This window comes from Aristolochia californica, unplaced genomic scaffold (genome assembly GCF_029961685.1).
Source record: "Aristolochia californica isolate CCGP_79_NKW_82.1479 unplaced genomic scaffold, dmAriCali1.0.hap1 SCAF_9, whole genome shotgun sequence".
NCBI classification, from domain to species: Eukaryota; Viridiplantae; Streptophyta; class Magnoliopsida; order Piperales; family Aristolochiaceae; genus Aristolochia; species Aristolochia californica.
The window spans coordinates 35967751-35981778 of NW_027182290.1; the positions used below are offsets into that span (position 1 = coordinate 35967751).

General features: G+C 37.1%; 1 protein-coding gene across 1 annotated transcript; it reads right to left on the reverse strand.

The window, feature by feature from the left end:
- Positions 1 to 3236: 3236 nt before the first annotated feature.
- On the reverse strand, positions 3237 to 13697 carry LOC137940402 (homeobox protein knotted-1-like 6). The gene is made up of 5 exons (XM_068785447.1): positions 13303 to 13697; positions 12272 to 12391; positions 12049 to 12184; positions 3725 to 3963; positions 3237 to 3609 (listed from the first exon to the last, which is right to left on the reverse strand). Exons 1-5 carry the CDS (start codon positions 13594 to 13596, stop codon positions 3451 to 3453), a joined length of 948 nt encoding a protein of 315 aa, XP_068641548.1. The 5' UTR covers positions 13597 to 13697; the 3' UTR covers positions 3237 to 3450.
- Positions 13698 to 14028: the final 331 nt, after the last annotated feature.

Consider the following 14028-nt stretch of genomic DNA (forward strand, 5'->3'; position numbering starts at 1 on the left):
CGCCTGGTATAGGGAGCGTAGAGGTTACCCCACTACAATGTCCACTCCTTATAGAGGGGTTTCCTTCAAAGACTAGTATTGGTTGTGCGTGAACATGTTTCAAGGGAGAGGTTTCAAGTGATTAGATTTCTAGGGATTAGGTTTTTAAATCTCAATTATTATTTTTACTCATGTCTAATTTCTATTTGCAAAGATATTCTTGAGTAAATGTCAAAATATGTTAGTAAAAAAATATTCGACATACTATAGGGTCAAAATCTTTTATGCGTATAAGAGAAGATAATATGTATTTAAGTTAGAGTATATTTTCTTTCAAATCTACTAATAATGTAATATATTTACATCTATGTGTCCTTCTATATGTATAAGGTAAAAATTGCTCTAGTATTGAGCAATTTCGGATTACTCATCAATCCAAGTATGAGTGGACTAGCAGATCTAAAGAACAATAGGCAAGTATAACTTTCTTATAAATAATATATTTTATTTTAAACAAAAATAATTAAAATTGAGTTATGTTTTTTTTCATCGGATGAGATGGAACGGATGGTATGAGAGCCATAGGAGACTGGTGAGCTAGAGTATCATTGTTTGTTGAGTTTGTGGAGCAAGGTCTGGCTATGTTAAGGGGTTGAGTTTGTCCCAACCACCTCTACCTAGGATGGCCTAACCATCTTCAATCTCAGTTGACTACAAATATAGAGGAGCTTTAGAAAAATAAAGAGGTGTTGTCCTAAACTCACGAGTAGATGAGAAGTGTCCAACGTCATGTTGAGGAATTTTAGCATCGTGCTACGCAGTATGATTGTCGTGTTGAGAAGCAAGATCGTAAGATGAAGAACTCAAAGATGAAGGTGCAATGAGTTTTTAGCAGATGATAGACTCAGAACCAGTCACTCCTAGATTCTCCCATTGGTGTGGTATAGTTTTTTTTTACGTAATTTTTAAATTTTATATTTTAAAAAAATATATACAATTTGCAAATTTTTATAAAATTTATAAAAATATTTGGGATTTTATTGTTCATATTTTTATATATTATTAATTTTAATCAATTAATTACTTTATTTTTAATTAATATATTTATTAAATAGGGAGAATATTTTAATAAAATAATTATATTTATATTAAAAATGGTATACCCCCCCGGTTAGTGAAATTAATAATTCTCTTTTAGAGGTTAGGTTGCATCACTGCCAATAAATTGAAGAAATTAAATTCGTTGGCAAGGGATGCACATCAAAAACATTGTTTTGCCAACAAAATCAAAGATACAAAATCCTAGCCAACGAAATTCGAATTTTTTTAATTTCACTCTAGTTTATTTTCAACAGTGTTGAATTTGTTTAAATATTTTTTAAAAGAAATATCAACCTTCGTCTTCAGGCTGTATAACTGTCAAAGTCACAAAATCTAGTTTGCCAAAGTCTTTCCTTGGTACATGTTTTTTAGTTTGTCCATCGATCCATTTGAAATATTCTAAGCTTCCATGTTGGATAGAACCAACTCATCCAAAACCCTAAGCATATCAACTTTGTCTAACTCATCTTTCTCCTTTGAATTCTTTATCTTTCATCTTTGATGACTTTCTTTATTTTCCAACGAAGCTAAGTCGTAGTTGTTTTTCACTAACACTACATACATCTTCAACTTCCTTATTGCAAATTTTGCATTGTCAAACCATTGTATCTCGAACTTGGTGATGCTATTTATGACCATTCTAGACATATTTGTCGGCAAAATAATTGAATAAAATTTGTTTTGTAAATGAAATCATAAGCTCTAATACCAGATGTTATGACCAATGCAACTTGTAGAGAAGAAAATAGTGCAAATAATAAAATTGATAACCAAATAGAGAAAAGTTAAGTGATAAAAAGATTTATGTAGTTCGACAATTTGTATACCTCTATGGGGTATGATCTCTACCTTTTTTTATTATTGACACTAATAAAATAATAATACAAGATAATAATTATTCCTTGTACAAAGCTCTCTTTACTAGGAACTCACACCCTCACACAAAATAAACGAACACTCACATGAAAGATCTTACACCTTTTACTAGTTTGCAAGAATTGTGTACAATGGGTAGCATCATCTCCCCTTTCATAGATGGTTAAGTACAAAAACTAGGTAATTGGAGTCCTTAAAAAAGAGTCAGGATTTGTACATACACTTCGATGACCATGATTTCACCAAGATAGGAAAGTCATGACCCATTCAGATTCTAAAACATCATGTCGACTAGTAGCCACTCATGAAAGATCTTACACCTTTTACTGGTTTCCAAGAATTGTGTACAATGGGTAGCCTCACCTCCCCTTTCATAGATGGTTAAGTACACAAACTAGGTAGCCGGAGTCCTTAAAAGGACTCATAATTTGTACATCACTTAGAAATCCACATTCAAGTCCACATTCTTTAATTATATCACTCTTTGTAAGGACCAATTAGAGGGGAATGGCAATAGCAAATTTGTAATTAAGGCTGCACCAAAAAATGAAAATACAAGATAAATAGTCACAGGAGCTGGTCTATCAAATCTACTGAGGAATTAGCACGGTGATAACCAAAGAATAGAAGACCCTATGGGGTATAAGTAGGAGAGTTAAGGCAGCTAGAGCTAGGAGTAGGACTTCTCCCTTTGGCCAAACGACAGAAGCAAAAAGCTTGAGGGTGGGTGCGTAGGCATACGTGGGTTGCAGCCTACCCATGGCCATTATGAGAGAAGACTAAAAGTAGAATGAAGCTGTGAGAGGATAGGATGGTGGCCTTGTTTTATCTTAAATGACTACCCTGGCCATCAAATCAATATTCCAAGTAAACCGACAAACCACATGCTTCCCCTCCCTATGATATCGGGTTAGAGCATTGTCAGATGACGACGCTGTCCTCCCAATTCCACCTTGAACACAAGCATCATGATGGAACCACCTACTCCATACAACGACAATAAAAGCTAGAAAATCCACCTACCTACACATGCAACTGCAATGGATTTGTCATCTCGAAGGAACCAGGTCTTCACCCAAATGAAAAAAGAATTCCTAATGATTTAAGGTCTGGATGACATTTGTATTTGATATACACAGTTATAAACCATTTGAAAATCTTCGTTTTCTAATTGAAGAAAAACACAAAAATATTGAAAATAATCTTTTCAAATGTAGCCATGAAAAAAACACTTAAACGACAACCATGGAAACTTCACAACGAATCGAATTCAGAGCGGATAAAGACGACGAGAGGACAAGTTTCATTATAAAGTGTAAATGGTTGAGCGATGAATGAGTGAGAGATTAAGCAGGTGGCGGTTGGTCTCATGAAGGCGACGTGAAGCACCAACAAAACAGAGATCATGCCACTGCTGAGAAATCAAAGCGTTCCATTGAGTTTGTATCAGTGTTCCAGAATATACAGCCGTTCAATAAAGAGGAGAAAGCCATTTCAGTCGTCTACATAAAAGGGGCCTGAGAGGCTGTCCATAACCGCGAACTGCATATTCTCTGACGGCTTCCAGTGACGCTTCCTTTGATTTATAAACCAATTGTTTATCTGTTTCTGGTCTAAGCCAGTTGATTCCGCCAATGCAATCTTATCAGCTTCCTGAAGCATCAAAGAAATTGTTACAATTAGAACCAGAAAAACTCCAGAATGTTCACACGTCGGATGAAATATCCGCTGTTTACAGTCGTTCGTCTATTGCTAAGGAAATACTTACGGTGGGGTAAGGCCACTTGTAATGCATGGTCCACCAGTCGAGTAGCGTCTGTCTCGCTTCGTTAGGGAGTTTCCCCTTCTTCTTCTTCTTTGAAAATTCCTGCTTGAGACTGCTTAAGCATCCACTATATTTACGTAGAAGTTTATCCTTCAGCTCTCGATCTTCAGACCTAGGATGTGCTTCCGGAACATCTATCTCTCCCCCACTCAATTCTTCCTCAGATGATCCAGCTGGGTCGTCTGAAACACAACAACCAACACTCGTTTTACAAAAAGAATACTGAAAAAAATTCCATCAAGAATTATAAAAACCAATTACAGAAGCTTTCAATAACTTCAGCAACTGCAAATACACCAACATTCTCAGCGACTCACAATTTTGCAAGCTTAACCATTCCCATGGATAAAACAGATCCCCGTAATGATAATAAAAGGCTCTTGACATGGATAGGTAACACAAAGCTAAAAATTATCTTTCCAAGCAAACCACAATATCATGAGATGCTTTCCAACATTAACAATCCAGCTATTTCTATTGACGAAGCTCTACCCAAATTTGCACTGCTATTTGCTGTTCAGCAAAGTTCCAACACATGATTTCATATCCGAGAAAATCATTCTCTATCATGCCAATAGTTTGATGAACTTCCAAAGTGACACATCCCAAGAGAATAACAACAACAAACTGAAATGACCATTCACCCAATTGAACGCTGCATGTTTAGACCATTATAGAATGGCCACATGAGTCTATCATATGTTACGTCAATCAATAGGTGAACTCTTTTTCAATTAATTTTTCAACACTTCCAGCAATGCCACTTTCAGGTAACACCTCATTCCCATAATACGCAAGTAGCATCATGTGCACCATTCAGGTAGGCCTTCCTCTATGTCTACATTGACAATGTCAAATCCATCTCAGATTCCCCCTTCCCTCGGTCTATGAGATTTTATACGGGGAAAAAATAAAGAACCAAGATCAGAAAAAGAAAAAAAAATAGGAAAACAAGTATCATCACATAAACCAAGATAAAACCATGGAAGGAGGCATTTAAGCTGTTAACAAGGAGACAACTAAAGAACAAAATTAGCATATCCAAGTCCACCAGGAACACCGATATGAGCTTTAGGGTTTAGCATATGAGCTTTATGCAAGCAGAGTTATGAGCACTGCAACACACTTTGGCCAAACTCACAGCATAAGAAAAAATCCCAGGCCAAGTAAAGAAATATGAGCTGCAGCCTTCTTTTCTCCGCAACTGGTATCCTTAATAGCAGCAAGAGAAAATGACAGCGTCCTTAGCATATGCAGTCCATTCCTACAATATCGGGCTAGAGCACTGTGAAATGACTAAACTATCCACCCTTTTCCAAGCAGAATACAGGCATCATGATGAAGAACATACTTTATACAATAACAATAAAAGCTTGAACAATATTCCAACCATGAAGCCAAATAACCCATAGTATACAACTCTACCCAAACATACGACTGCAACAAATTGTTCACTGAAGTAACTGGGCTTCACCCAAATGAAAAAAGAATCACAAGTCAACAATAAAACATAATAAAATGAAAAAATAAAAAAATCATCAAAAGGAAATGTAAGCTTCTAAAGTCTAAACAATGACTTCCAAAGTTGGTGCCTACTTTATGGACTCATAAAGAAATAAATGAGCCAAAAGATAAAGACAATGCTAAGATTACAGAAAATTCAATTTTAAAGAAGTAACAATAAAAAAAAAGAGAACAACGAAAACAGCATCCAACGAAAATTGGACAGAGAATTTTTCAAACTCAAGCAACAATGAGTTTTCCAAAAATCTTGTACTTCATTGAAATCCACTAGGTGACTGACAAGAATACAAAAATCAGAAAAGCACCTGTTGCCTCATATTTCTCAAACCTTCCACTAGTAATTTCTTTAAGAAAGATTTTTTTTAAATGGTATTGTTGAAAAAACAAATACAAGGGCAATTTCTCATTTCACCTAACCTTCACTTTTATATCTTAGAATCTTGTTCCTTATGTTGAATTATGTTTATAGCCCAAATTTCAGGTAAATAGGACATGTAGGGTGAGAGATATAAGGAGAATAAGGTTTCATTTTAGTGAGGGGCATACTTATAATTTTCAACTTAATAAATAAGCTTGGGGACTTGCACACCACCCGAGGCAATTAAGTTTTTAGCCATTTTCTCCACTCTCTTCTCCTCTCTTTCTCTTCATCTCTTCTTCACTCCTTACATAGTATCAGAGCATCAGATTGAATCTGGGAATATTTTCATTATCATTTACATTCTCTAAAGCCAGCGTCTATAGAAAAGGAGGATCTTTTCAGATTCTTTCAACTACTGGTTGGTAAAAATCCATTGTTTTCTTTTTTTCTCTCCACCATAACCACATGGTTACTGGTTCTGCTGTTCATAAAACAGATCTATATGTTTTAAACTGCCCAAGAAGGGATTTTTATGCTGTTTTTTGGGATGTGAGCCAATTTCTACTCTGCTCACGTTGATGTCATTTTTAACCTATGTTGAAGTCAGTCCTAGTTGATCATTTTTTGAGTATTTTGATCTGAATTTTGAAATATATTCTATAATTCTGGTTCTTTGGTGTGCACACATCACAGTAATTGCCCTAACCCTAAATCTGCACTAGAGTTAGTTACATAAAGAGTTTTTGGAAGGTTTCTTTGATCTAATTTGCGTTCATAAACACATATTATGGCTGATTTCGGTGAGGAGTATACTCCACCTAGAGAAATGGATATTTTTTATGTGAAGGATATAATTACTGTCACATCTGAAAAATTGAATGGTGATAATTATATTACTTGAGCAAAGTCTATTAGAATGCATCTTAAAGGTAGGAAGAAGCTAAAGGTTATTAGGGATGCCCCATGTCCCTCCTAATGATGACTGAGAAGCAAAGGACAGCCAAGTTATGATTTGGATTATCAATATCATAGACTATTCCCTTCAAAATCAGATTATGAACTTTGAGACTACCAAGGCTATGTGGTTATCTCTCAAAGCTTTACATGCTCAAGAGAGCAATCTCTCTAGGGTATATGAATTATATAAAGTTTTTTGGGTAAAAGAGGGGTAACACAACAATGACAAAGTATTACAATTCGTTTCTAGGATTTGGCAAGAAATTAAAGTTCATCACCCATTACTACGGATGAATAGGAACTCCAGGTTTAGGCGCTGAATTTGACAACATAAAGGGTCAGGTGCTTGAATCTGATGAAGTCCCAAACCTTTCTACTACTTTTAATAGAGTAATGAGAGTTGAGAAAACAATTGTGCCTAAAGTTGGAAAAGATACAAAAATGGCTGAAGCCATGGCACTTAAAACATCAACTAGTGCATCCGCCTCCATTAAGTCTTTCAAGACGCACAAGGACTACCAAAGGTAGAGGTAGAGACAATTCAAGCCAAGGGAATAGAAAATTTGAAATGAAATTTGTTCATTGTGGACACACAAATCATTACTCAAACAAATGTTGGATAAATTTTGGGAAACCTACATGGGCATATTCTATTAGACATGATAGTACTGCTCATGTACTTGATTCAATGCACCTATTCCATCTAGTGCCACAGATGGGATGCATCAATTAATTCAACAACAACAACAAATTGCTCAGTATATGGCACAACTATCTGTCACATCTCCCACTACATCTTTAGCATGTACTCCAACTCCCACAAGTATATCTGCATTTATTGTGAGTCATTCACCATCTTGGGTATCAAGAGTAGCTAAACATATGTTATGTATGTCTTCCTTAATTTTTTTATCTTAAAGAGTCACTTCTTATTAAACAAATTAATCTTGTTGATGGATCAGTTACACCAGTACAAAGAGTGAGAAATGTTACTCCTACCTCCTTTCTATCACCTCAATTTGGCGTGCTTGTTCCTAAATTCCCCTTAAACTTACTGTCTATCAATCCAATTGCTCTATGAATTGTTCTTTACCTTTCTACCCTACTCGTTTTGTCTTCCAAGATCTCGTGACGAGGAAGACGATTAGTTTTGCTAGTGATAGTGGAGGATTGTATTATTTGAACAGCCAAATGCTAGATAATACCTTACATGCTTCAAGAATATGATCTTCTGGGAGCTAAACCAGTTGAGACACCCATGGAAATAGGACATAATTTTCATGATCATAGAGTCCACAATTGAATGATAAAACAATGTATCGACAATTAGTGGGCACACTCATATATACTATGGTCGCATGACTAGATATCCCTTTTGAAATGAGTATTATTAGACTGTTCACGGAACACCCATGTAAGATCCATCTTGAGGCGGCACAGAGATTTTCAAATATCTAAAAGGAGCTCCAAGAAAAAACCTACTCCATAGGCCTAATGATCACTTGAGAATAGAAGCTATGTTCTGATGCTGAATATGCAAGCTCAAAGCTTTACTGAAAATCAGCTAGAGATCCTATGGTAATGAATTGTGATAATCAGGTAACATTTTCATTGCTAGCAAATCAGTGTTTCATGAAAAAAAATACATAGAAGTAAATTGTCATTTCATTAAAGATGAAGTAATGAATAAAGAGGCGACAACTCCATCTGTGACAGGCTAGGTCTCTTTGAAATATACACTCCAGCTTGAAGGGCGATGTTGAAAAACAAGATTACAAGGGCAATTTGGTCATTTCACATGGCCTTCACTTTTATCTTGATGTAGTCTTGTTCCTAGCGTTGAATTATGCTTATAGCCAAATTTCATGTAAATAGGGTATTTAGAGAAAGATATAAGAAAAATAGGGTATCACTTAAGTGAGGGGCATACATGTAATTTTTATTTTTCTACTTAATAAATAAGCCCATGCAAGCCACCCAAGGCAGTTCAGTTTTGAACCATTCTCTTCTCTCTTTCTCTCTTCATCTCTTCTTCTCTCTCCTTACTTTTCACATATATCAATTGGCAAAGTTCTCTTTCCCACTAGAAGGGTAAGCAAAATATCCATTAAATATTATCAAACCAATGCATCTCAAAAGAAATCATAATCAACTATCTATTAAGATAAAGAAAGCCTCAAACTTCTGCAAGTGCTGCAACCTGTACATTCTGTGAAGACAGGAACATACACACAGAAAAACAAAGAACTTGGTCTTCAACTTCACGTCTAATCACAAGAAAATGTAAAATCATTACATAAACTAAACATCAGAGCAATTAATTACAGTGAAGTCCATCATACAAACATAAAATAAGACCATAGAACCAATCAAATTTCAGCAAAACAACCTTAGATTGTCTGCCAATGGTTTACAGCAGGAAAATCCATTTTAAATTTATATAATTAGATCTACTGTCAAAGATTTGTTTCTGCACATATGGTAATTACAGGTCAGATTAAATTTATGATCCATCCTAGACAGTGTATTCCAGACATGCACACTGTCAGAATATTATGCATAATTAAAACGATAAAAATTGTTTGCAGCGAACAGAAGCAGGTTGAGTGATCTACAAAATAGGTTATATTAGAGACTCGCTACCAGTAGTTTACAGCAGGAAAACCCATTTTAAAATTATTTAATTAAATCTACAGTCAAAGATATGTTTCTTGACATATGGTAATTACAGATCAGATTAAATTTATGGTCCATCCTAGACAGTGCATTCCAGACATATGTACACTGTCAGCATATTATGCATAATTAGAACGATAAAAATTGTTTGCAGAAAACAGAAGCTGGTTGAGTGATCTACAAAATAGGATATAATAGAGACAATCTACCAATAGTTCACAAATTCTCCCAAAGAACTACCAATCCCAAGAGTATGGACTGACCAGAACAGCAATGCCAATGCAATTATAGATATACTAATCAAACACTGAAATTTCACGGCATCATGTCACATGTGATAATAGTGTGTAAAGCAAAGATTGTGCAATAACTAGTGAAAGAATGCAAAGGCAGACTGAACTCACTCAGCAATATAGATAAGACAATACAGGCACTGGGAAACCCCACAGACTCGAGCAAAGAAATCAGAAGAGATTAGGACTACCAAGCAACATGCCCTGGGAGAGAAGAAATAAGTCCAGTTACAGCCAACTAAGGGAACACCAGGACTGGTAGGTTTGGACTATCAAGCAAACATGCCACAGGAGAGAAGATAGGATTCCAGTTATAGCCAACTAAGCGTACACCCTGGGAGCTGGTACATTTTCTATTATTTATCATTTTCTTGTAAGAATCTAATTGGATTCTGGAAATGGATGACATAAAGGTTCAAACAGAAATTTTACAGGACTGGTTTACCCAACCAACAAATCAACTCCACCATCTAACCACATGAGGTAACGCAACAGCAGGATTGCACTTGAATCTGAACAAGTAGCATGTCGAAATCATCTAATAACAAGAAAGGAAGGAAGAGAACCGCTTGATGAGTGCATAAACTGGCTCAGAAAAATAAAGGATATACAATGAATTAATTATAACAGTAAGAACACTAGAGAATGTCCTCAGCAGAAGTACAAAACCATATCTTTGATCAAAACAGCTGACAGAACATCAGACTTTAATTAATGATAGCAACTGTACAAGTATAAGACTCCACGTGAGGATTAATGGTTGGCAGAATCATCACTTTTTGTACATTCACTTTTAAGATAATAAAAAAGATAAACCAGGCAATTACAACAACCAGGAGGACAACAGGGGGAGAGACCCTTTCCATTGCAAATCCCATATCTGGACCTCAGGTAGGTAATATTTAACACATCAAAGCAGTTCAAACGAAGTTTGGCCAGTTTACAAGATGTTTAAAAAGTCCAAACAAGCATAAGAAGCGTAGGAACATTAAACCTTTAAATACTACTAAAAGACCAGCTTTTGGCAAGAATGGATCAGAAGATAGAAGGGCGACTGGATCTGGTACCTGCAACGGTTTTGGGGAACCATGGAGGAAAAAAACTTGCTTTCATTTCTGGTTTTTACATCTTAGATTACCAGATTGAACAGGATAAAAAAACTCATCAAGTCCTCCATGGGCTCCAAGAAAATGTTTAAAGAATTCATTTGAGACCTGACAGACCCCAGAGTTTGCACAATATTTATCTACTACCTCTCCTGCAAAACATGCAGCAGACTCGTTGTATTGGAACTTGAATGATGTAAAGAAAACCAACTCGAGAGAGGCAGCTGGAGTACCTCAAAAATATCGACGACTGGTTAGACGGAGAAACAGCGCGACTAACATGGAAATCAATACCACTTTATAAGCGTGTCTAAAAGGCATGTGTTATCTCCAAAATCATATTACAGCATAATAAAAGAACTGTTGGCACACACGTAGAACCAACGGTTGATATTCCTATTATCCGAAGGGCGTATGGGTGCATGAAAGCTCATGACCATTGACGTTAAAAGCATTTGTAACGAGAAATAATATAAATTAAACACCCCCCACCCCCCCTATCAAGTCACCTGAATATTAAATAAAATATCAGAAAAAAAGTGGTGATGTCATTTATCTCGAAACGTCTATATCAGAAACTCTAGTAAACAGCTACTGTTTCCTACACACTTTTATCTCTTCTGACCGGAAAAACAGCCTAAACACAGCACATAACACGGGAGAAAAGAAGAGATGTATGGGAAACTCGAACCCCTGAGCTTTAAAAAGCCTGGTCGAATTTCAGTTATCACGCGCCAATCACTACAGAAATCTATGTCCTCTGCTTATGGTTATTATATGAATGCGGATCTACAGGATTGCCTCTGGCTACAAGATATAGCAAAATATGAATTTCAGCTGCAGCAAATACAACATTCGCATGTCTGCTAGAACAGTCCCTTTCTCCTGCGATTTTGCACCTTCCCTTCTAGGGTTTCTTTTAGGAACAAAATGAAATAACGTGCACAAGTACGCCACGATAAGGCCGCATTCATTGGGTAATCGATGGCGTTAATTTCGCCTGACAGCGCATGATAGCACACAGTCCAGTTTCAAATCTCAATAATGCAATAATGAAATATTATGTTTGCTCATTGAACGTATGGACGCTCAGAGAAACATCCTACTAAACTTTTCTCCATTAAAAAAGATACTTTATTATTTATACACGAATATAAATTCTCGCTGTGTCGTTGACTGATCTGCCAATATGAGAATTCGTGCGGAAAACAAATTGTATATAAAGAAATGAATTTTAAGAAATCAATGAAACGGCAGTCGAAAAACATACTACTGTCACCTAAAACCTAACATTCAAAAAAGAAAAAAGAAAAAAGAAGGGAAGTGCAAGGAGTTGACAGTAATATATACCAGAAGCGCAACTTCTCGAAGCTCCTTTGCAAAGTTTGCTGAGCTGCACCTCGATGTTGTTCAAGAAGGTGGTTGCTTCATCGAAAGGTCTGGCGAGGTCGGTTTTGTATTTCACCAAAACGTCGGAGTAAGTTTCCTGATGAAAAGGGGAAGAAATATCAAACACTACTATAGAATTAGCAGACATCATACATTTGAAAGAAAAATTAAGTTTTAGAGAGACCATGAATTCGTCGAGCTCGGGATCGGCCCCTAAGCGAGTGGAGACGGTGTTTCGTTTATAGACGTCGTTTTCTCGACGGATTTCATCCAAAAGAGAAGCAATTTCCGGAGGCGCACCGACCTGATAGTGAAGTTGAAGAGACAAGATTTGAGTAGAAGCACGAAAAACAAAAACAAAAAAAAAAAGAGAGACAGAAAGAGAGCAAATTAATAGCGCAAAATTTTGAGTACTATTCCGTGAAGAAGATAAAGAAGATATTTGAGTGATCACCGACGGAGAAAGAATGAGAAGCACTTTACTAGAAATTGCCACTTCAGCGTGACGAAGAAAGCGAGTTTAATTTCAAAAAAAATATTTATCCCTAGTATTTTGATGATTTGATCGGCAGACAAGAGAGCAGAGTAATGAACAGTGACGAAAGGAAGCTTACAATAACAGCTAGCTTTCAGAAGATTGAGAAAGGGAGATTTTTCAGGTAACGACAGTGAAGCAAATATTGCATCCTTACGTCGTCCAGGCGGTCTCGTTGTGAACCTATTTTTTCATCTTTTCACTCAGAAAAGCGTTTGCAACTAAAGAGTAGAGAGAATTACTTGGATTAATACGAAAGTGCTAAAGACAGTTGGATTTGTAACAGACAAGCGAAGAAGGTTGAAGATGGACGAAAATATTTACAGCCTCAATACACTTGAAATCGCTGCTGTTACACGAGAGGAAATGTCGGAATTCTTAACGAATTCAGACAAAGAAATTTTGGCTTTCCAGAAAAGACGGCGTTTTTGAAAGTCTTCGCCCCTAAAGAACTAGCTTTTCAATGGAATTTCTGGTCAAGATCTTACAAGAGCCAAAAAAAGACCAAGGAAACCAGTTGAACGAAACGCCAAGACTCACTACAAGGACAGACGATACTTGATAGAAGCTCGAACGCAGAGACTCCATGAAACACAACAATCCGCGGGCGAGGGTGCGTGTGTGTGTTTGTGTTTGTTTTTCCGTTTCTCTCTCACGGAAACGCTCAAAAAACTCTTTACCTTCTGGCAGTCTATGTACGCTTCCAGAAGCCTCGGATAGCGAGGATGCGAAGCGATCTTGGCTTTGATCGCCCGCGAAATCTCGTCAGCGTTACCGTGTCCGCCGCGAACATCGGGCGCGAGGGATGCGTCGGTGATCGGCGCCGCCTCGAACACCTGATCGGAAGCGAAGATCGGAATACGTCCCGCAGCGAAGATAGACTGCAAATCGGCTTGAGAGACGAAATTCTCAGATGACATTGAAGACTGATCGCAGTAGTCGACGGTGTGATGGAGGCCGTACACATCCTCCATGCGATCACCGACCGGAAACCCGGGGCGCGGAAGCTGAATTCTCCGACGAGAGCTGTTCCGTTCCACTGGGCCGTATAAATAGAGGAAGGAAAAAAAAAAAGGGTGAAGAAATTATTCCTTTGGATATCTTTATTTTATAATATTTTTTAGGTTTCCGGCTATGGAGCAGCAGAGAGGAACTGCAAGTGATCTTGGGGCGTGTGACTGGCTGGCCTCGTACAAACTACACCATTTGTGTTTTCTAGTTTTTTTAATTAATTTTCTAGAAATTAATAAAGTTATCATAACTTGCAGGGTGAATCATACGGCATGGATTTTTTCCGAGTGCGAGTGACGAAAATGCCCCCGGTTTCGCGCGCGATTTCTTCTGGCGCCAGGGGGGCGAGAGAGGAAGGGTCGCTATCCCAGGTCCGGGACCCCGATATTGAAGGT

What these genes read in the sequence shown, in the direction of transcription:
- LOC137940402 (XM_068785447.1), bottom strand. Translation starts at nt 13,596, where the DNA reads ATGGAGGATGTGTACGGCCTCCATCACACCGTCGACTACTGCGATCAG. An exon ending in CGTACATAGACTGCCAGAAG is followed by an intron (nt 12,392 to 13,302) that starts GTAAAGAGTTTT and finishes CTTCACTATCAG; the next exon opens with GTCGGTGCGCCTCCGGAAAT. An exon ending in TTCGAGAAGTTGCGCTTCTG is followed by an intron (nt 3,964 to 12,048) that starts GTATATATTACT and finishes GTTGTGTTTCAG; the next exon opens with ACGACCCAGCTGGATCATCT.